This window comes from Lycium ferocissimum, chromosome 2 (assembly GCF_029784015.1).
Source record: "Lycium ferocissimum isolate CSIRO_LF1 chromosome 2, AGI_CSIRO_Lferr_CH_V1, whole genome shotgun sequence".
NCBI lineage: Eukaryota > Viridiplantae > Streptophyta > Magnoliopsida > Solanales > Solanaceae > Lycium > Lycium ferocissimum.
In genome coordinates this window covers 38734217-38757084 of record NC_081343.1, presented here as the reverse complement: position 1 = coordinate 38757084, position 22868 = coordinate 38734217, and the positions used below count along the sequence as shown (strand labels likewise).

Genomic DNA, 22868 nt, shown 5'->3' with positions numbered 1-22868 from the left:
GGGGATAGGGGGTAAGAATTTATAAATTTGATATGTAGTGTGTTAGGTGTAAAAGTACGGTTGCTGTCCGGGCTAATGTACGGAAGACATTTAAGATGGGGGCCCACTTGTTTAGTAGACCCTTTGTACTAAAAAGATTGTCTTACTTTCCGTTTTAGTTTGTCCTAAAAAAATTGTGTAACACCTCGTATCTTTAAACTAAGTTACGTTCATGATTCAGGACTTAGAAACCAAAACGAAAGTGTGACAAATTGAAATTTGATTTTCACGGTCAAGGTGCGGGCCGTACTTCCAAGTACGGGCCGTACTTTTAAGCCGCACTTGGCATGGGGAAAAATGGAGTTTCTGGAAATTGCCATCAAAGTACGGGCACAATGTGCGGGCCTCACTTTGAAGTGCAGGACGCACTTCCATCCCGTACTTCGCAGTGATTTTAACCCAGCTAATGGAATTTGCATTCCAGGTACGGGCCGTACTTCAAAGTACGAGTCGTACTTTGCGCCCGTACATCTTCCGCTTTAGTGAACAGTATAAATTCGAGACTTCAGTTTTATTTCTCACTTTTCACATTCCCAAGCCCTAGCACGAAGTTCTTCTCTCCCAACCTTCAAGATACACTAAGGTAAGCAACCCTAACCCATTCCAAATGGATTCTAACATATATCTATGAACATGAAGCAAGAATTCATTGTTCTTAACCTAGGATTTTCAGGAAAACCCAATTTAAGGGATTCAAGATTAAGCTTTGGGATTCTTCTTCAAAGTTCAGATTTTTATCACAAGTTTGAAGGGTTACCAGGCATGTAGGGCTTCTATCTACATGTGGGAACATCTTTATTCTTCCCCACGCCACGTTCTTCCATGATTATACAAGAGTTCACCAAAACTAGGGTTTTTAGACAAGTTCATGATAAACCCTAAGTCCATGTACCATGATATACTATGTTAGATTACTAGTTCGTTATTGTATTCCTAATCTTCCATTTTGGTTACTGAAAATCCGTCCGTAATCCATGAAAACCCATATATTGCATTTCATGGGTTCCTACATGCAAGATAAATTATGCTTACTTGCATGAATATCCTACATATCTACACGTTTTCATGCAAATAAATTATAAAATCTTTATCCATGTTATAATACAAGTCATGTTTTTATAAAATTCATGGGCTTCTCAGCCAATTATATCATGTTCATGTTTTTGGGAGTTGCACAGATTACCGAGAAGGTTTTACCCTTGAAACTACGTATGCCAACGTAGGATAAGGATCTCTCCGCCTAGTAGGATGATTCTTTCATATATTTCCCATTGAGGGATATCGATCTATTCATGTCATGTTCATGTCTTGTACCCCGGCAAGGTATAAGATGGCTTAGCTGATCGGGCAGAGATCAGACGCCACGTACTAACGTGGTGGTTTCATGTCGGTTACATTAATGCTATCCCGCAGATACTTTCTCATGTTATATATATGTATTTAAGTTCATGCTCATGATCAGGTTTCAGTTTCAGTTCTATTATTTTATGTGTCATGCTTATCTCATTCAGTTGCTTTACATGCTAGTACATTCAATGTGCTGATGTCCCCTTTCTATTTCCCAGGGGGCTTGCATTTCACGATACAGGTACAGATTTACAGGCAATAGGATCCTCCACATATCAGCTTTTGATGAGCCCCATCTTATTTGGGGTGTTATCCTTATTTATTTTCATGTCATGTTTAGCAAGTTAAGGTATCTTTGGGGGCCTTGTCCTAGCAAGTATGTTTTACAGTTCAGATTCATGATAGAGGTTTCATAGACTAGACAGTCAGTTACGTCAGATACTCGGAGTTGTGTAGCCATCTTTGGCTCAGTTTATGATATTTTCGCATTCACGTTTTATACAAGTATTTTATTAAATATTATGATTTCTCATGTTTTATTAAGGCTCATCATATTTCATGTTATATTCTGCTCATGTTTATGCTCATGATGATTCAGCAAGCCATGTGGTTCGCTCCGTCACATGTAGTAAGGCACCGAGTGCCGTGTTACGCCTAGGCCATGGTTCGGGGTGTGAGAAATTGACACAATTCTATATTTAGAAACAATTTAACTTTATGAAATGAGTTACATCCATACAAATCAGTCGACTTTCAATTCAATCTCTGAGGGGGTGGCTATGACGCTTCCTGTTGAGTACAGTACACAATTCAGACTCCAACAAGCCCTAAAGTCTCTTGCCGCCTAAAACTCTGCCAAGAGAGCGCTGCTTTACGTTTGAAGGAACGGAGAAGGAAGAACAACCGTTTGACTTTGGCACATGTTGGCCTCCTCTAAATTTCATTGTCCTGTTTATCTTTTTGAAACTTCATTGTGTCCTGTTCTATCCTGTTTTGCTTTTACAATTTGTTTTATTTCATTCTATTCTGACTACTTCAAATTATTCGGATTGTGGGAATTGTTTTTTTATGTGATAGAACTAATCTACTCATTTTTTGATTTGTTCCGTTTTATTTTATAAATAGAACTTCTGCACAACAAAACGATATATGCCAGAATAATATTGATGTGACACACTTTTTTTTTTTTTAATTCATTTTAAAATGTGACTTTGTTTCTACATTAAAAAACAATTAAGTTTACACTTTTCATTTACTCTAAATGAAAAGATTTTACAACCACATAATATTATGACATGTTTAATGTTATATGATTTACAAACTTTATAACCACATAAATGCTATCTTATGTTAAAGACCACAAGTTTAAAAAATCTATATTTATATCGTAAACTCAGCAACAATTCAAACATGTCACGTAAAGTCAAATGGACAGAGCATGTCTTATGTTTGGGTTTTGTTTCGTTGTCCAAACGGCAGTTAGAGAAAGGACCTCAAAATCATTTTGTGATGTCTCACCGACATAGGATATACCGATATAGTGTTTCCCTCTTTTTTAATGGCAGATTATATGTGTTTACATTTTCTTGATTAATGTATCATCTGATGTAATTACCATGGCAAATTGGTTTTGCTTGTAGCAACGATTAATTTGTGGTTGAAAGACACATTTTATATTTGAAAAATATTTATTTACTCTTAAGGAGATGCTTTTATTACTACAGAAATATCAGGATAAATGTCATTCTTTCTTTATTAAATGCATGTTCAATTAAATATTACCACATAAAATAAAGAGAAGGGCTATAAAAGTTGAGATTAGGGAACAAAATTTTCTAATTGCTTTGAGTTTGTCTTGGGTGAAAAATGCAGCCGAGGTAAGTTTACATGACCGGATGCTCGGTAGGACCGGGGGACTTGTCCAGCTGGCCTCCACTCCTACCAACTTGGGTCATGTCTGCAGACCTCGACCAGAGTGCCGTAGCTTGTATGCACGTTGGAGCTGCAGAGACGTTACATCACCCGTACTTTAGGGTTTGAAAAGTCGAACTTTGACTTATATAAGGATAGCTTAGGAGAGAAGGAAAGGGACCCATCTTGTTCATGCTCTTGTAACCGTACCCTTTTTCTCTCAAAAAGCAATATACACGAGTTTACTCATTACTTATTTAGCTTCTTGAATCATTGTCTTATATTCTTGTTCCTTATTGTGCTTTACCTGTACACACCATTGAATGAGAAGAGAGGGAGGAGATAACACCACCCCCGGAGGAGGTTCATGACAAGATTCCAACTGGGGAGAACTATCCTAACCGGTAGGCGGAAAGTAGGGAAGTGCTTCCCATAGGACGTTATTTTGGAAAAAGGAAAAGGCGCCCTCACTCTAGGGTGGAGGCGATGTACAAAGCGAAGGACCCCCCATCGGAAGTGACCTTAGCGGCGGTTCTAACATCGAACAAAGAGATGATGGAACGCATGAAGAAGCTTTTAAATTCTCTGACCGAGAAAATACCGGTCAGTCACCCTTCAAATAACCCAGAGGTTATCGAGGCGCTTCGGACTCCAGGAGTAAACGCAGGACAGATGGAGTCGGAGCCAGTTGAGCAGAGCGCAAGCTTAGCAAGGATCACTAAACTAGAAAGGAGCTCCATGACCGAATGAGTCAAATACCTGGGGCTTCCCTTAACTTGAAGGGGGCAGGAGCAAGAAAGTACAGAAAGATCCCATACAAGTAGCTCCCGCGCCTATCCCAAAGATGTTTAAAATGCCGGACATACCTAAATATGGCGAAACTATGAACCCGGAAGAACACATAACGACCTTTGAAGAGGTCGTCACCGGGCACGACCTCAAACAACACGAGCTCAAATCTGTCATGCTTCCAATACACGCTCATCGAGGAAGCTCTTTCTTGGTATACTGTTTTGTCTAAAAATTCTATTGACTATTTTGCTGCTTTTGCAGATACGTTTGTGAAAGCTCATATCGAAGCTCAAAGAGTCGAGATGCACAAGGAGGATATCTTTGCTATAAAATAGAGGAATGAAGAGTCGCTCCACAAGTATGTGGAATGGTTCCAGCGGGAGAGAATGATGCTGCCTGCTATACTTGAGGACTGGGCCGTTTCGGCATTTGCAGATCGTTTGAACGCTAACGGTTTGGACGCGTCGAGAAAATTAAAGGAGAGCCCGAGGGAGTTCCTGGCCAAGTGCTAGAACGAATTGAACAAAGGTACACCGCCAAAATGAGGATAGAGGATGACCTCGAAACCGGCGCCCGGATTGAAATAAAAGGTAAGTCGTAGGGTAGACCTGGGAATGTCCTCCCTGCTAGGCAAAGGAACCCGAGAGATTGGTATGAGCCATACTCAGCCCGCCCCCCTCCAAGGGGCGATGCAGGAATCCACAGACCACGGTATGACCAAGGCCAACTTAGGAGAGCTACGGAGATGTTGCAAAGAAAGTCATAGAACGATCCGGGCCCCCCGAGTGTGATAGAACTAATCTACTCATCTTTTGATTTGTTCCGCTTTATTTTAAAAATAGAACTTCCGCACAAACAAAAGATATATGCCATAATAGTATTTATTTCGTTCCGATTGATGTGACACGCTTTTCTTTTTAGTTCATTCTAAAATATGATTTTTTTTCTGAAAACAATTAAGTTTACATTTTTCATTTACTATAAATGAAAAGATTTTATAACCACATGAATATTATGACATTTTAATGTCACATGATTTGAAAACTTTATAACCACATAAATCTTTATCTTATGTTAAAGACCACAAGTTTAAAAAATCTCTATTATATCGTAAACTCTGTAACAATTCAAACATGTCACTTAAATTCAAATGGAGGGAGTATGCCTTATGTTTGAGTTTTTGTTTCGTTGTCCAAACGGCAGTTCGAGAAAGGACCTCAAAATCATTTTGTGATGTCTCACCGACAGAGGATATAGTGTTTCCCTCTTTTTTAATGGCAAATTATATGTGTTCCACATATAGCAAGTCGAACAAGAAGCATGTACAACTGCATACAAATTCTTGATTAATGTAAAATCATCTGATGTAATTACCATGGCAAATTGGTTTTGCTTGTAGCAACGATTAGTTTGTGGTTGAAAGGCACATTTTTATATTCGAAAAATATTTAATTAAAAAATATTTATTTACTCTTAAGGAGTTGGTTTTATTACTACAGTAATGTCAGGGTAAAAGTCTTGCTTTCTTTATTAAATTCATTTCCAATTAAATATTACCACATAAAATTAAGAGAAGGGGGTATATAAGTTGAGATTAGGGAACAAAATTTCTAATTGCTTTGAGTTATCACGTAGAGGGAAAAATGCCATTAAAGTGGTGGGGAATTCAATATAATGTAGCATGCAGTACAATTTAGTTATGTTCTTGTCCTACCATATGACTTCTTTGAAAGAAAGGACCTTAAATTTCCCTCTTGTCACACCGACAAAGGATGCACTCACTCTCTCACACACATACGCACTGTGTTTTACATCTTTATAATTAATGGCAAATTATTAATGTTAAACATACAGCGAATCGAACAAGAAGCAAAGTTGCATACATAAGTCTTGATGTACATCATCCGATGTAATTAATTACCATTGCAAATTTTGTTTTACTTGTACATATATGATTAACTTGTAGTTGAAACTTGAAAGAGTACTCTGGCTCCTTGTCAGGGGTAGAGCTACATATAGTGAAGAGTGGTTCATCAGAAATTATATGATAAATAGATCAAAAATTACTTTTTATATATAAATATTATAGCGATTCGAACAAGAAGCAAAGTTGCATACATAAGTCTTGATGTACATCATCCGATGTAATTAATTACCATTGCAAATTTTGTTTTACTTGTACATATATGATTAACTTGTAGTTGAAACTTGAAAGAGTACTCTGGCTTCTTGTCAGGGGTAGAGCTACATATAGTGAAGAGTGGTTCATCAAAAAATTATATGATAAATAGATCAAAAATTATTTTTTATCTATAAATATTAAATCTTGAATACTCATAACGAAATTCTTGAATTCGTCACTGCTTCTTGTTATAACACTGGACATTCTAGAATAAAAGTAGAGAGAGGAGGACAGTTTATTGCTTGTGGTCTCTAGCTTCTAGAGTTGTGACCCTTTGGGTTCTTAAAGGCCACAACAGAATTTGCTTACATTAATTTGGATCTACTTGTATTCCTCTTCATGACTACAATGAAAATATTAAATAAGTGGGGCATGGAGCATGTCTTTTCTTTGACTTCTTTGCTTCGCTTCAGTTGGATTTAGGAATTATGGACGATGGCATTGTGGTTAACGACAAAAAATTAAAGAGATTATTAGCTAAAGCAAGTAGGTAGGGACCCTGCAGAGTGTATCAGCAAAAGCCAGTGAAATCTTGTGTTGTTTAGTAGCGTTTTAGTTTGCAAAAACTGAGTTTGAGTTTACACAAAAATTGTTGGTTTGAGCTATTTTTACAGTATTTTTTTGAAAAAAGATTTTAAGACTCAATATTTTTGGAGTTTCAAAAAACTAAATTTGGAAACCTTTAAGAAACTTTTCTTCGACAAATATTTCTCATTCATTTCACTTTGTTATTCATAGTCTATAAAGAAATAAAGACTTCCGAAATTTATGATATTAATAATCATCTCATAATATTTGTGTGATTATAAAATTTTCTGACTTGTAGATATACACAAGTCATAGCATTTGTATCTCATTAAGAAATATAAGTATGTGTTATTATTTTTAGAACAGAATAAGCTCAAACAAAGTGAAACCTAGAGAATATATTAAAACAAATCGGAAATTCTAATGACGTGGCATGCCAACAAGGAGAGAAGGAGACTTTTGAGGTGTTTAGTATTTTTTGAGGAAAATAGTATATTTGAATGACTTTATTGTCCTAAATGAAATAAAAATGACTTTTATAAAAAAAAATTTAAACTTGGGTGATCATCCAAGAAATTATCTCTTTTAATAAACTTAAAAGTTTGCAAACTCAAAAACAGACGTCGACAATGAGCGGACCATCCAGTTTTCAGTACAAAAACTTGAAGATTCGGTAACATATTATAACAAGCTCAGTGGTCCTGCAAGCAGTAACGGGATGATTTGTCAACCTAGTTTGGCCTAACATAGATGCCTATGCCTAGAAGAAAAATGAGACCGTGGAACAAATATTCAACAAAATCTACGTAAAGCAGCTAGGGACCAGGCAGAGGGTAATGTGAGGGTAATGACAATTAATGTGAAATTTTGACCATACATACAGTTTCCAATACAAACATATGAAGTTTCCGGAACATATTATTGTTATTATTATTACTTTACTATAATAGAAGCATGGGTTTTCTACTAAGGATCGTCGTCCTCACAGGGGCTCAATGAGAATTTCAATGTTTTATGCTTACACGTGGATGTTGTAAATTGGCTATTGGTTGCATTTTCCTCAATTCATTTTTTGAAGAGTACTCCCGGTGGATATTTATTAGGGAAAAGGGTCAAAAAATAAACTTTTGGAAAAAAAATTTAAAAATATCCTCGAACTTATTTTGAGTCAAAAATACCCCCTCTCATCCTTAAAGTTTTCAAATATACCCTTGTCTTAATGGAAATTATCAAAAATAACCCGAAATCATTTTTTAAACTGCTCCATCATTTAAACATTGACTCAACTAAATAATAACCCACAAGATCCCCTTATTCCCCCAATTCCCTCAAACTTCAAACCTACATATTGGGGGAATAAGGGATCTTATAATTATTTAGTTGGGTCGGAGTTTTAAATGATGGGTGCGAGTTTAAAAAAATGATTTAGAAATTGACGGGATAATTTCCGTCGAGATAGGGGTATATTTGAAAACTTTAAGGATGAGAGGGTATTTTGACCCAAAATAAGTTCGGAGGATATTTTAGCACTTTTTTAGTAGAAATGGTATTTTTGACCCTTTTCCCTATTTATTATTGTTGTGTTGTGTAATCTTTTAATGATCTCTTCTATGTAGTGGGTCTCACGTCCATTTCTACTTTTGCAGGCTATTATTGCCTTTGCTTTTTCATCTTGTTATTATTTCCATAGCCTTGTATATTTTTGTAAATAAGACCATCTTTAATGCCTTTTTATAAGGCTTAAATGACAATTTCATTGTAACAGATGACATGCAAAAGAGCCACAGTATATATGACATTTGGGAACTTCTCCTTTTGAGGCCACCTTTAAAATTGTTCAACTGTAGAAGTAATATAGCAAGCCTAAATTTCTATTCCTAAAGCATTTTTTATTACAATTGTTAGAATCACATTTAAAAGCTTAAAAATAATTTCAATCTTTTATAAATTTGCTGAAGTTTTATTTTTCATCTACTCAAGTATAAGTTTACTTGGGAGTATGTGGAGTTTTTAACGTTTATATATAATCCATAATAAATAACTTTTTACATAATTGAAAAGGTATTAATTATTTCTAAAATTTATCCTTATGTAGATAAGTAAAGTTTTACATAACCAAGAACTCAAATTAAATTGGTGCTCTATTTAATTAAGAATAATTTAGTAAAAACGCTTCTTAGTCTTTTAAGGTGGTGATTTCTTAAGGAGGTGTCTTTCAAACTAAAAATGCCTACAATGTGGACCGGAGGAGTACCTTTTACATTATTTGTCCGTATACATTAATTTACGTAATTTTGGGCAAAATTATCCATTATTACCGAAACATTTATTAGGTCTAGATCTTATTTTACATTTAAACATATCACACATCATATGTTCCTCTCCGTATTCTTCTCTCTATTTGTTTTGAACTTCCAAAATTTTGCTTCTATAGTAAGTTCATATCTGCTTACAAATATAGAGAGTAAAAATTGTTACATGGTGTCATATAGGGTTGAAAATGAAGATAGCGCTATCGATTAAAATCGGGTTGTCTTTAAAATCTCTTGTGTGGTTAACTAAAAATTAATTTTTTTAAGCATAATATATATATAAATTGATTCTTGAGCTTCATTTTGATGAATTTAGGTTATTTCTTGAATTTCGTCTAATACTAAGATTAAAAATCACTTTTAACTAACATAAAGACTTGACACATAAAATAATGAGTGAAAAATTAATAGATATCAAAAGAAATCTATTTCTATCTATAAGAAAATCACATACTCACACATTCATAAAAATACAAAAAATATTATTCATTTACGATCTTCCTTTGAGTTGTAATTATCACATTTTATCATGTTATTTTATAGATATTGAATCACTTGCGTTCCTTTGGTATTTGGGAATTTTCCTACTAACCTTGCTTTCTCATAAATAATTTTTTTTAAAAAAAATTATCCAATTAAATAACGAAGGAACTTCAATAATTATGAAAACATATCAACAAGATGCGAATAAAAACATCATAAAATATGTTCGAGCGAGTCTTATTGTTGCATAAAAATAAAATAATTAACATATGTTGGGCCGTGCTGGCACGAGCTCCGGTATCTAGTATATTTTAACAAGTCCATTTGTCCACTGATCAATTATGAGGTGATTAATTAAACTAGTCTGCTCTATCTATAAATGCCATTGACGGAGACAGTGGAAGTTCAACCAGTTAAAAACAAATTCAAAACAATAAATAAATTAGAAGATGATGGCGAAGGATATCAAACTTGAAAGTCTTGACAAAAGTCTTCTTTTATGTCCACCATATACACATCTTTCATTTTTTTTTTCTTAGTGCACGCAATTTGTTTTTTCTTAACTGTGAAGGCCGAAAAAAAGAAATGAGAAAACTAAGTCTTATAGCAGTGCTTTTTGTGTTTCATTTGATATGACACTCCTTTTCGTTTAGTTTCTTTCTTAGTGAATACTAGCACTACAATATTGAGGTTTTTTGGGGCGACGAGTGGTGACAACCTTGTAGTTGCCACAAAAGTAGAGGTTTAGTGAGCACCTTTAGATCGCCACAAATTGTGAGTTTTCTGTAACTCAAAATTATCACCACAAAAAGTGAATGTTTTAGTGGCAACTGCACTTAGGTCGCCGCTTCTGCTGATACAACCCAGCAACGAAAGGGGTAGCTTTTGGTGGCTGACTTTTTAGTGGTTTTCACTATTAAACACTACAAGAGAATATGTAATTAGCTACATTTTTATTTTATTTTATTTTTTTAAAAAAAATTAGCTACAAATTTTAGCGATACTAAGTCTCAGCTACTATGCTACATTAAATACGAGTTTAAGTAGGAAATTCCGATCTCCTAGCCAATGTTTTCCATCTGAAAATTGAGTCACACAGGAATCGCTCTAGCTAAAATGTTGCGTTGGCAATTCCAAGCCAAATCTCATGCTAATTTTGAGCGGACATACAAATTTGGTGGTAAATCTCTACACCCTTCCTCCTTAATTGTGTGACATTTTTCTTTACCAAAAGTCAATTTGAATAATTTTTGAATTTAAATTAGATTAGACGATCAACTTAATATTTTAAAAATAAAATTTAGATATTCAAAAATTATACAAGAAGTACTATAAGTTGCAATTATTCTCATTTCAATTTGATAAAATATTACATTTTAAATTATCAGTCAAAATTTCAATTGTTTGAATCTCGAATAAGTATCAGATACTTAGTATGGCCAACGACCCGTGATCGCCACTAAAGGTCATCTGTGGTGACTTTGTTCTGGCGACTTGTATTGCCACAAAAGGCCCTTTACTTGTAGTGTTAGAAATGACATCTGTTGGTGATAAAACAATGAAATTACGATTACAATTGAAAAAATAAAATGAAGAAATAAAAATATCTTGAACAGGATATCTAGCATTTCTTTAAAATTATTTATGGGTAAATCTCTACGGTCCGAGCGATAATCCTAAAACGTCGATATAACAATAGATCACGTATAGCTAATGACAACGAATGAAGATGTTGGTCACCTAAGCAAAAGAAGAAGCTTCTTCAACTAATAAAAGCTCTTTTATTTCCTCTAGCTTTTCAAGAACTCTCCAAAATATATATATTTTTCTCTACACCCCACAAGTTAAGGATGAATAACTATTTATAGGTAGGAAAATCATCCTTGAATTGAATAGGAAATGAATGGGATAGTAAAGTAGGTAGATAATGGAAGAATTATTAGTTGGAGTTAAATGAGTTCTAAAGAGGATGAATATGGGTGGAAAGCCAGGATAATTGGAAGAATAAAAGTAAAGGCCAATTAAGGCTCCAAACGTGAGAGAAAACGAAACCTTTCTCTATCTTTATGGCCACTGGCCACAATGGAAAATGAATGCAGCAATAGAATGTTGCATTTGATCAATGACTTTCCTTACAATATATTTTAATATAAAAATGCTCTAAAACGCCATCAACATCTTATATTTAAAAATTTTTTAACTGTAAAACTTTTATTTAACCTTAATAACATACTTTTACAGAAAAAAAATCATATCATGTTCAAAGTTACAAGTTTGAATGAGGATGAATATGGGTGAGTAATGAGATAGTGGAAGAATAAAAAGTAAAGGCCAATTAAGGCTCCAAAACGTGAGAGAAAATGAAACCTTTCTCTGCCTCTTTATGGCCACTGGACACAACGGAAAATGAATGCAGCAATAGAATGTTGCATTTGATCAATGAGCTTTCATACAATATATTTTAATATAAAAATGCTCTAAAACGCCATCAACATCTTATATTTAAGAATTTTTTAACTGTAAAACTTTTATTTAACCTTAATAACATACTTTTACAGAAAAAAAATCATATCATGTTCAAAGTTACAAGTTTGAATATTATGTTTGCTATAAAAGAAATTCCATTTTTCTTATACAGTGAAACGCCGTCTTATCAAAGGAAATGAAGAGAACACTAAACTAAGGAAGATTGGTTATGTAAGGGCTCTGAGTACCATATAAAAGTTTCATCCATTAGCATCAATGGGAAAAATGTGCCACTTCATAAAACATTACTCTCATTGAAAAAACAATGAGAGTAATGAAGAGAAGTATTAGCAGGGGTGCACCTGATACTATATTGGCCACTTCTATTTACAATGCCCTGACAAAAGCTTTTGTCAATGAGATGCCAAAAGAAGTTAGATCTGTGACTCCAGTTGAACCCTTTACAACTTGCTTCAACTCGAGAGATATTGGTTTATCGCGACTTGGCTATAATGCTCCTGAAATTAACATCGGTCTCCACAAGAAAAATGTGCATTGGAGAATTACTGGAGCGAACTCATCGGCAAAAGTTAACGAGGATGTTGTGTGTTTAGCCTTTTTTGAGCGACATACTCGAGATTGGGGACAAGCAATTGTTATTGGATCTTATCAAGTGCAGGACAACCTTGTGGAATTTGATCTTTCGAGAACTAGAATAGGTTTCAGTAACTTGCTCTTTTTCCGTCAGACAGAACTATACGTAGCACAGCTCGATCGATAACTGCTTCTGATTGATGAAATTGTGCAACAATATGAACTAGGATGTAGAATTCATTAAATTGCTGAAATTAGACTTGGTCTTTGTTGCTTGCTTTACCGGAAAATGTTGTTTTCTTTGTAATTTCGTTTTCCAACTAATCATGAAGTCTGAAATTTGTAATAACAATATCTAATGTTAATTCAGATTTTTTGTTTTATTCTGCTTGTAGGCCTCTATTTAACCGCTTACAATTCTGGATTAATAAAACGGGCAGCTGATAGCTAAGCTCGAACTCTTCATTTTAATGGCTATATATGTGAAAAAGTCCACACCAAAATGTAGTATCAAAGGGATGTAATACTTTGCAAGTCTAACATTCACTAGGGACATTGTAATTATTTTACATGACCAGATACAACACTTATTTTCTGCACTAAGGCATCAATCCGTAGAAAGTAGAACATGATTGGCCTTCAATACAACAAAGAAACTACTCTTATTTTTCTGGCTTTGAGATATATGGCCACAAAAAAAAAACATATTTTGGAAGTCATTTAGTTGTGTGCTCATTTCTTTACAAAGGTAACACCCTTCTGAATACTTGTTGCTAGCTCCGTCTTTGCCTTCTCAAGCCCAGTCCTACAAAATGATATATTGAGAAAAATCTGCCAAGTATTTTCAAAGAATAACATCACAATGAACATGGTAGTGATATCAAGGGGTAAATTGATCAGAACACTGACCTCTCGTATTCATTTAGGGGACCAAGGGGGTATATTTCTTCAACTCCGTTACGCCCAAGCCGTACTCTTGATGCAAAATATGGAAGCTCAGTCACCTACAAAGTGCGATGTAACTGTCATGAACATCCAAGTTTTCTATATTCCAGAATAAAGTGCGATGTAACAAATACAAGCAGCAGAGGAACTTTAGCATGACAAAGTTTTAAAATATGCCTGGGAAGACACAAATGCACATTCAACAATGCCAGCATCTCCTCTCAATCCATGCAAACATGCGTCAGCAAATTTAACCGCAGCATATGCCTGAAAAGATAGGACAGACTTGTCGTTCAGTATCTCTGTGGATGATATGATCTCTCAACTGCAATACAAGAGAAAATTGAAATAAAAGAGTACAAAAATACTCTAACCATAGAGAGGGTTGCCGAACCGGCACCAGCTTTTGCCTGCAAAAAAGAGCACCATGTTCATTCAATAACAGATGAATTCCACCAATGGAGTTAGACTGCTGACTATGGTAAGTCGAATATAAACAACAAAAACATTATGCAATAAGGTCTAGGAAGACCAAAAAAATAAGGGAAAGCAACACCAGCCACGCACAACAATTATTTCAACATAACAACCAAAAGACTCATTTCATAAGTCTTCAATTTTATCTTACCTCGACAACCTCAGTCCCACCATTTTGTATACGAGATGTTAAATATTCAGTTTCCGCTGGAGTAAAAGAACAAGGAGGCTTAACCTGAATTCCATTAGGCAAGTGAAAAAGAAATTATAGGTCAAATAAGATACTGTGAGCAAGCTATACTCAGCTTGAAATAAGTTTACCAAACCTGGGAAAGAAGAGGTAGAATTGTAACACCAGCATGACCCCCGACAACTGGAACATCCACTTCCCTGGGATCAAGCCCCAAAACTTCAGCCTTCATGACATGAAAGAGATTAGATCACAGGCGGAAGCTCAACATTAAATGCCAAAGTACAACTCAAAGAGCGTTCTGTTGGTAAACACAAAATAATCCATAAAATATTTAATGTTCTTGATGATATGCTATATAATATTCAGCAAATTTCAGGTGTATATCTTTCAAATTAAACCAGGATTAGATGCCTTATAGCTGGTCTCAATTCCACAAACTAATCAGGAATATACAACATTCACCTCAGGGTCCTTGTAATCAGTTTATACTTGTAAACAAGGTCAATAATGCAACAGGTCTGTGAAGCATAAAAAGTAACATTACAGCAATGGTACATGCTATTTAAAATGAACTAGGTTCAAATAAGTTGAACTACAAACTGTAAAACAACAGTACTCCAACAAATTCTATAGGTTTGGGCTAACATGGATATAGAGAGTAAAGATGAAATTAAAATGTCTCTACAAGAAAAAATTGTCTACTTCTGATGTTAAGTAGACTTTTCTCCAAGTCTAATTTGAAAGGATAAAAAGGGTGACCATTAACATCTGAGCTAGTATGATATTCAAGAGAAAATGAATAGTGGATGAATTTTTCATTCAGAAATTTGTGGACCTAATTTTGGGATAGACCAAAACCGATTTTCTGGCTGGAGCTAGTAACATGGTCCAATCAATCTTTGTCCCAAATAGGCAGTCAAGAAAAGCACTTGTTTATCAGCTTCTAGCTTTTTAAACATTGCGTAGCTGTTCTGTTCAAAGGGAAGTGGAAGTAGGGAAATCACAAAATAATCAACTCAGAAAGTTCTGCATACCACAAAGGTATTGGCCCTGACAATATCAAGCATAGTGACACCCAAAAGTCTCCTGGGATCGAAGGTGCCAGCCATCTTGAAAACCTCTGCAGCAATTGGCACTGTAGAGTTTACAGGATTACTAATTATGTTTACAATGGCCTTAGGACAGCACTTGGCAATTCCTTCGCATAAAGTCTTAACAATTCCTGCATTTATGTTGAAAAGATCATCTCTTGTCATGCCTGGTTTTCTAGGAACACCAGCAGGGATTATTACAAGGTCCATGCCAGTGAGAGCATCTTCCAATTGTTGAGGCCCTAGAAAACCACGAACCTGGAAGTCGAGAAACTCAAGTTAATTATTTAAAGACATATAAGAATGGCATGATCAATGTCAAACAACACAACATTAATAGTATGGGCTATATCTCAGAACTAAGCAAGAATCAACTTATGTAGAGCAGTGTTGAAAGAGGCAAAGTTCAGTCTCGCCTAAGTTTGAGGTATGGTATAAATGTCCCTGACAGAATGACGGGGGACAGGAAATTTCACAAGTGAACGGCCCTCTTATTGGCATATTAGCATTAATTTAACCATTTAGATGTTGTGAATTGCAATCAACTTCCTGTTTGTTGTGCTATATTCCCTTATTTTTTCTAGCATCTCAACAGATTATTCAATTTTCACCATATATTCAGCAATGAATTTATGAGTCCTACATATCAGGCCTTTTAACACTAGGTATGTTGTTGTTGTGGTATATATCAGACCTTTTAGCAAAATTTCATATTAATCCTCCCTCTATGACTTTGAAGGGACAGTTCTAGTAGATGCACACCCAGTCAATCAACTATGCCTCTTCCCCAAATAGTGGGGATCAGGTTTACGAGTCTCTTGTTCTTTCGCTTTATTCAGGTACATTGCACAGCGATACTATATAGTTTGCCGTTCAAGGCAAAGGAGGGGATCTCTAAAATTAAAGGTTCAAAACTATTTTCCTACAGAGACATACAAGTCTTTAAAACAACAACTACTAGTACGCCTCAGTCCCGAACAAGTTAGGACAGGTTATTAATCTCAACTGTTCCCTATTTAAATTCATCTCAAGCCAGAACGAAAAAATTCTCGGAGATAAAGGATCTAACTTAAGTGTAAGCCTTACCACTAACCTGTATCCAAACTAGTCCTTACCGCCTATATGTATCATTTACCTTTGATGAGTTCTATTCTTAAATAAGTGCAATTTGTTTCGAAATATTACATGTCTTTTGAGATAATTTCGTTCTACATGATTTTCGGCCTACCTCATATCTTTTTACCCTCTCCCATAATCATATTGTCAACCTCTACAAACCGATACATCTAGAAATCTATATAGAGCATGCTAAGCATCATAAGAGACCATCTATCATTTTGACATCTACGTGTGCTAAATTCCATTTTATGTTGGATGTGATCATCTCTAATCCTGTCAATCTTGTATAGTCATACATCCATCTTAATAATTTCATATCTGCAAATTCTTCTCGTGGATATGTTGGGCCTTAGACGCCACACATTCACTCTCTATACATAGTTTGCCACAAAACTACTCTATAAAACTTGCCTTTTACTTTATTTTTATAGGTATCTTCCTATCACATTACGCTCCAATAGCAATCTTCATTTCATTCATGTCCAATTTATATGTCATATTTTCATCTACCTTGTCATTCATTGAAATATTGAACCTAAATATTTGAATTTTCCGAATTTAGGCATCACGATTTCGTCTAATCTTCCCTTGATTCATTTTGTTTCTCCAATTTCATTGAACTACTTCATTCCCTTCAACTTGAATTATATTCAAGCAGCTTCACTTGTATCTCATAATGGATAGGCTTTTTTCTGAGCAAAACATGTATTATGTCAGCACAGTATTTACTCAATCTTTCTCATCAATTTTGCTGTTCTTTTCCTTGACAACTCTGTTTTTTCTTAACTGCTCCAATTTCGCAGTCCCATGGTTCCATTCAAAGTAAAGCACATATTTTTTTGCTTAAATAGCCGCCCACAAAACAGCTTAAACTAAAAATAGCTGGCGGATGTATAATTTATGTATAATCCATTGTACAATTAGTGTATGTATAGTCAGTGTATATCGGCTAGATAAAATAAAGAGTGAATCCGGTCAGCTATGTGTAAAGATCCCATTATATCTACTCTATGCTTAAAACATGCAGTAATTCCTTACAAAAACAGGCAAAGTAGGAAGAGAAATTACCACAGCACCAGTATCCATGTGGCTAATATCAGCAGTAACACCAGGAGTATTAGCAACATCATAAAGATGCAAAACCGAAACCAGTGGATTGATCTTCATAAGCATAGCAAGTGGCTGACCAATACCTCCTGCAGCACCCAAAATCGCCACATTGAATCCCGGAGAACCTCCTTTCGCCCTGCAATTAGCTCGGCTCAAACCCACACCTCCCTCCATCTTGAGCCCCAAATGATAAATTTAGTATATGTATGATCAATTGTAGTCTAAATTAGTATTTGTTTTCAGAAGTTCAAAGCAAAATTAATGATTTTTGCTTATTTCACCCTTGGTAGTTACTTCCTCCGGATCGCCCTCATTTTTTGGGTTCAAAAAGAGTGTCCACTGACCAATCAAGAAACAATTAACCTTATTCTTCCAAAGTTGCCCTTATTAAGTGTGAAGTGATCAAATCTCAACACGTATTTAATTCGTTGTAGTTTAGTCAAATTAACTATTTTTGCGTAGGTGGCTGTTTTATTAGACACTCTTTTTGAACCGGAGGGAGTATTGTTCTTGAAGACTACAAGCGCCTCAATGTTGTTCAAATGTGACGTTATGATTGTTCAAATACCAATAAAGGGGTAAAATAGATAAAAACTCTTTGTAATTAATGTTTTTAAGGGGCGTGTAAAAGAGAATCACACAACATGAAACGGAGGGAGCATCTCAAGTACTAATTGATCAAATTATTAAAGAAGGCAAAAAGATTTTAGTAATATCGTACCTGGTAAGAAGAAGGAGAAGGGTTAAGGTGGGCTGAGATTGTGGCGATTCGTTCTGCACTGCGCTCCATATTCGAATTGGATTTGGTTTGACAATTTGGGTGTGTGAAATTATAAAGACAAAGACAAATAGTAGAGATGATGAACAGCAGAGGTGAAATGATTTATTTATAAGTAGAGCGATCGACAAAGAAGAAAATGGAAGAGATCGACTGATGACGACATCGTTTATTGGTATGTGTGAAATTGGATTTATATTTTTTTAAGCCCAAGGACTACAAGACTTATCCTTCGAGGTCTTTTTATAAAGAAGACTAGACGGCCGCATCTTTACCAACAGCATTATAATAGATCTATATATATATAGTGTTTGGATAACTAATATATATATATATATATATATATTCAAAACACGATTAAGAGTCGTTTGATTGGCTTATAAATTTGCTTTTCGGGGTTTTTTTTCGAGCTGTTTAGTGTTAAACGAAATATTTTGTGCTTAAAATAAGCTCAAAAAAATAATTGACCCATTTAACTTAGTTTATCTAAAAGAAACTTAAAAGTTCGAAAAAAACTTATAAGCCAAAAAAAAAAATAAGTTGGACTACCCCAACTTATTTTTTCAACCTTTATGTTTAAAACAAACTTTAAGCTATAAGCCAATCCAAACGGCTCTAATATAACATCAGTTTGTCTTTCCGTATCTAAAACTTTATTATATTAATGTTTGCTACAAATACAAAAATCGGCAAATTTATTAATATTTTTTAAAAGAGAAGACTTGTTTAAAAAAAACTATTTTTCTCTTTGAGATAAAGAACAAGAATATTTAAGATCATTGATACTTTCAATTTTAATTCTATTAATTTAAAGGTGTAAAATACTTATTATTTTTTATCAAATTTTAATTTGGATAATTCTAATTCAAATTATTAAATTAATTTTACTTGTTTAAAACGAAACAAAGTAGAAATTGATTTTCTATTTAAATGAAGATAAATACTATTTTTTATTTTTGGTAAATATTCCAGTTGAGCCGAAATTTCATTACTTGTCATGTTGTCTTTTGCATGGTTTTTTAAGAAAACGTTGATTAGAATTATAATTTGACATTTACCTTATTCATTATTTGATCTTCATTTGGTATATTTTTTTTTACGACATTAATCTCTTTTCACATTTATTAGAGTAAGAATAAAAATAAAAAAGTAATTAAATTCTATCTTATTTTAAAATATAAATATTTTAAGTATATTTATTTTAGTAAACATAACAAATAAATCACATGGCGGAATAGCAAAAAAAAAAAAAAAAAAAAAAATTGTATGGTTTGGACTACTTAACCTTTTGAAGAAAAGCTAATTTCATTTGCTTCCACTAAAGGATTGATACGCACGCAAGCACGAATCCATCATTATTGACTTAATGAGATACTTTAGAAATTATATGAATATTGTTTGATTTTTTAATATAGGGTGCACCTTTTTTTTTGACATTATTAATTTGCACTATTTATATATATATATATATATATATATATATATACTATGTTCAAAACACGATCAATATAACATTGTAGTTTGTGTTCCGTATCTAAAAGTTTATTATATTAGTGTTTGCTACGAATACAAAGTCTGCACTTTTTTTTTAACATTATATTTTTTTTAATATGGGGTTCACTTTTTTTTTTTTTTTATATTGCTTGATTTTGTTAATACGGGTCCATTTTTTTTTTTCCCATGAGTTCGGAGATGGTGAGTTCCACTTTTTTTTCTTCCTTTTTTTTGTTTTTTTTTTGTATTGCTCGGTGTTATTTAGTATGGGACCCACACTTTTTTTTTTTAAAGAGACAACGGACGACGAAGCATGGGTCTAAACCCATGCTTTATATGGTTTTTTTTTTTTTTTTATATTGCTTGGTGTTGTTAAGTATGGGGCCTACCCTTTTGGACATTATTAGTTTGCACTATTTTTATGCATATAATATATATATATATATATATATATATATATATATATATATATATATATATATATATTATATTCAAAACGCGATTAATATAACATTGTAGTTTGTGCTCCGTATCTAAAACTTTATTATATTAGTGTTTGCTATGAATACAAAGTCGCACTTTTTTTTTTTTTAACATTATATTTTTTTTAATATGGGGGTTCACTTTTTTTTTTTTTTGATATTGCTTGATTTTTTTAATATAGGGTCCACTTTTTTTTTCCCATGAGTTCGGAGATGGTGAGTTCCACTTTTTTTTTTTTTTTTTTTTGTATTGCTCGGTGTTATTTAGTATGGGGCCCACACCCCTTTTTTTTTTAAGGGACAACGGACGACGAAGCATGGGTCTAAACCGATGTTTTATATGATTTTTTTTTTTTTTTATATTGCTTGGTGTTGTTTAGTATGGGGCCCACCCTTTTGGACATTATTAGTTTGCACTATTTTTATGCATATAATATATATATATACACATATATATATATATATATATATATATATATTCAAAACACGATTAATATAACATTGTAGTTTGTGCTCCGTATCTAAAACTTTATTATATTAGTGTTTGCTATGAATACAAAGTTTACACTTTTTTTTTTTTTTTTTTTTTTTTTACTTCTTTTTTTTTTTAATATTGGTTGGTGTTAATATGGGGACCACACTTTTTTTTTTTTTTTTTTGCTTAACGGACGACGAAGCATTGGTTTTAACCCATGCTTCTATATAGTTATATATATTCAAAACACGATTAATATAACATTGTAGCCATGGCCCGTATCTAAAACTTTATTATATTAGTGTTTGCTACGAATACAAAGTTTACACTTTTTTTTTTACTTTTTTACTTCTTTTTTTTTAATATTGGTTGGTGTTTTTTTTTTTTAATATTGGTTGGTGTTAATATGGGGACCACACTTTTTTTTTTTTTTGGTGCTTAACGGACGACGAAGCATGGGTTTTAACCCATGCTTCTATATAGTTATAATATTTTCACATTGAAATATGAAAAAATAAACTCATATTTATTATAATTAATAATATTTATTTTTTAAAATTAGCAATAATAATTTTATAAAAAATATATAACCTCCAAATCTCACTAAATTAGGGATTTTATTTGCTCTTTCACACAAATCCTAGCCATCCTTGTCACCATCCCATCGTTCGACACCATTGCTAGACCGGAAAATTGTCAAAGATCCGCTGAAAAATCAAATGACTTTATCTATTGCTTTTCTCTTCACAAGAGCTTTCTTGTTAGCCGAAGTTTTCTTTCGAAATTTCGTATCTCCTCCTACATCATTACATGTTATATATATATATATATATATATATGTCAATGCATGTCATTATATGTCAAATATATATACATTGCCATACACAGAGCATACAAGACATACATGTGTACATACGCACAACATACGGAGATATATACAAAACATACATGTGTACATACACCCCAAAAAGGGATGTAGCAAGCGTAGGAGCAGTACAACACTAGTACCGGTAAGCATCATAGGCCGACACTGATTAGAAGAACATATTAGTAAAAGAGTTCACAAATAAGTATGGTAAGTAAACTAAGTCAACAGCGTACGTTACCTCTCACTCGTCGCCACAGCAAAGGTTCTTATTCTCACTAAATCTTCCCTAGTAATCTGTTGCCTAACTTACATTATACTCGCTTTTATCTCTTTAGCATACAATAGACAATTTCACACAAGTATCACAAGTCAACTACCATTACGCTATTCAATCTTAGTATCGGAAGTCATTCCGTCATTCTGATATTCATTATTCACCTAATTTTAGGAAACCAACATATACAACTGAACCAACGAACAATCAACAAAGATAATCCAAGATCATGGCCTATGGTTATAGCAACTAAGCCCAACTGTGTCAAGTCTCAAATACTCAATCTGATTCTGTATATCACAATAGAAGTCATAGTGAAATTCAATGCAACAATGTATGATATGTATATGCAATGTAATGCTGTGTATACATGTACTCCGGACGGAAATCTCCACGTCTCGGTAGCACAACCCTTGGGGGACCCGCGACGTCCATGTACCTCACAGTTCCGGTAACAACCTCGGATATCGCTACCTCACAATTCTGGCAAAGACCTCGGCAATCGCTACACACAACCTCAATTTCGGGACAACCATCGGATATCGGTCCTCACGCACTCTCATCCAACTGAGCCCAGCTCATCACAGTGTTTCCTCAAATATCATCAATGTATCAACACTATATCATGAATGATGAGAATGCGTGCAATGTATGAGTTCAATGTCAATAATCAATCAATATCACAAGTACCACGTATGGGCACACCAATAATATCATGAAGAGGCTACATAATAAGCCATAATAGAACAGTATCCATAATAGAATAGTATCTTCGTATCAAACGACAACGCGTAAGATACTACCAAATCATAACCAGGATATATCAATAGTCTCTGATAACCAACACAGACAAAGTCACATAACAATATCACCTCATTTCTTTACTGCCTAACAACATCAATACATGA

The 22868-nt window shown here is 33.9% G+C and overlaps 2 protein-coding genes across 3 annotated transcripts; one reads left to right on the top strand and one right to left on the bottom strand.

Moving 5' to 3' along the window:
- Positions 1–12121: 12121 nt before the first annotated feature.
- Positions 12122–13288, top strand: LOC132036585 (probable aspartic proteinase GIP2). Its single transcript, XM_059426954.1, has one exon. It carries the CDS (start codon positions 12386–12388, stop codon positions 12839–12841), a length of 456 nt encoding a protein of 151 aa, XP_059282937.1. The 5' UTR covers positions 12122–12385; the 3' UTR covers positions 12842–13288.
- LOC132036572 (malate dehydrogenase, glyoxysomal-like) lies at positions 13160–18553 on the bottom strand. 2 transcript variants are annotated; one of them, XM_059426942.1, is made up of 9 exons: positions 18311–18553; positions 17548–17757; positions 15304–15618; positions 14403–14492; positions 14228–14311; positions 13974–14009; positions 13777–13866; positions 13564–13658; positions 13160–13459 (listed from the first exon to the last, which is right to left on the bottom strand). In XM_059426942.1, the coding sequence occupies exons 1-9, from the start codon at positions 18377–18379 to the stop codon at positions 13387–13389; spliced, it is 1062 nt and encodes a 353-aa protein (XP_059282925.1). In that variant the 5' UTR covers positions 18380–18553; the 3' UTR covers positions 13160–13386. The 2 variants fall into 2 exon arrangements, with proteins under 2 accessions (XP_059282925.1, XP_059282916.1); XM_059426933.1 differs by having other exon boundaries at positions 17548–17763; positions 18311–18551.
- Between the last annotated feature and the right edge of the window lie 4315 nt (positions 18554–22868).

Coding starts and splice junctions, on each gene's coding strand:
- LOC132036585 (XM_059426954.1), top strand. CDS start 12,386: ATGAGAGTAATGAAGAGAAGTATTAGCAGGGGTGCACCTGATACTATA.
- LOC132036572 (XM_059426933.1), bottom strand. CDS start 18,379: ATGGAGCGCAGTGCAGAACGAATCGCCACAATCTCAGCCCACCTTAAC. Junction 17,764..18,310: donor CTTCTCCTTCTTCTTACCAG/GTACGATATTAC, acceptor TTGGGGCTCAAG/ATGGAGGGAGGTGTGGGTTT. Junction 13,867..13,973: donor GTTCGGCAACCCTCTCTATG/GTTAGAGTATTT, acceptor CTATCTTTTCAG/GCATATGCTGCGGTTAAATT.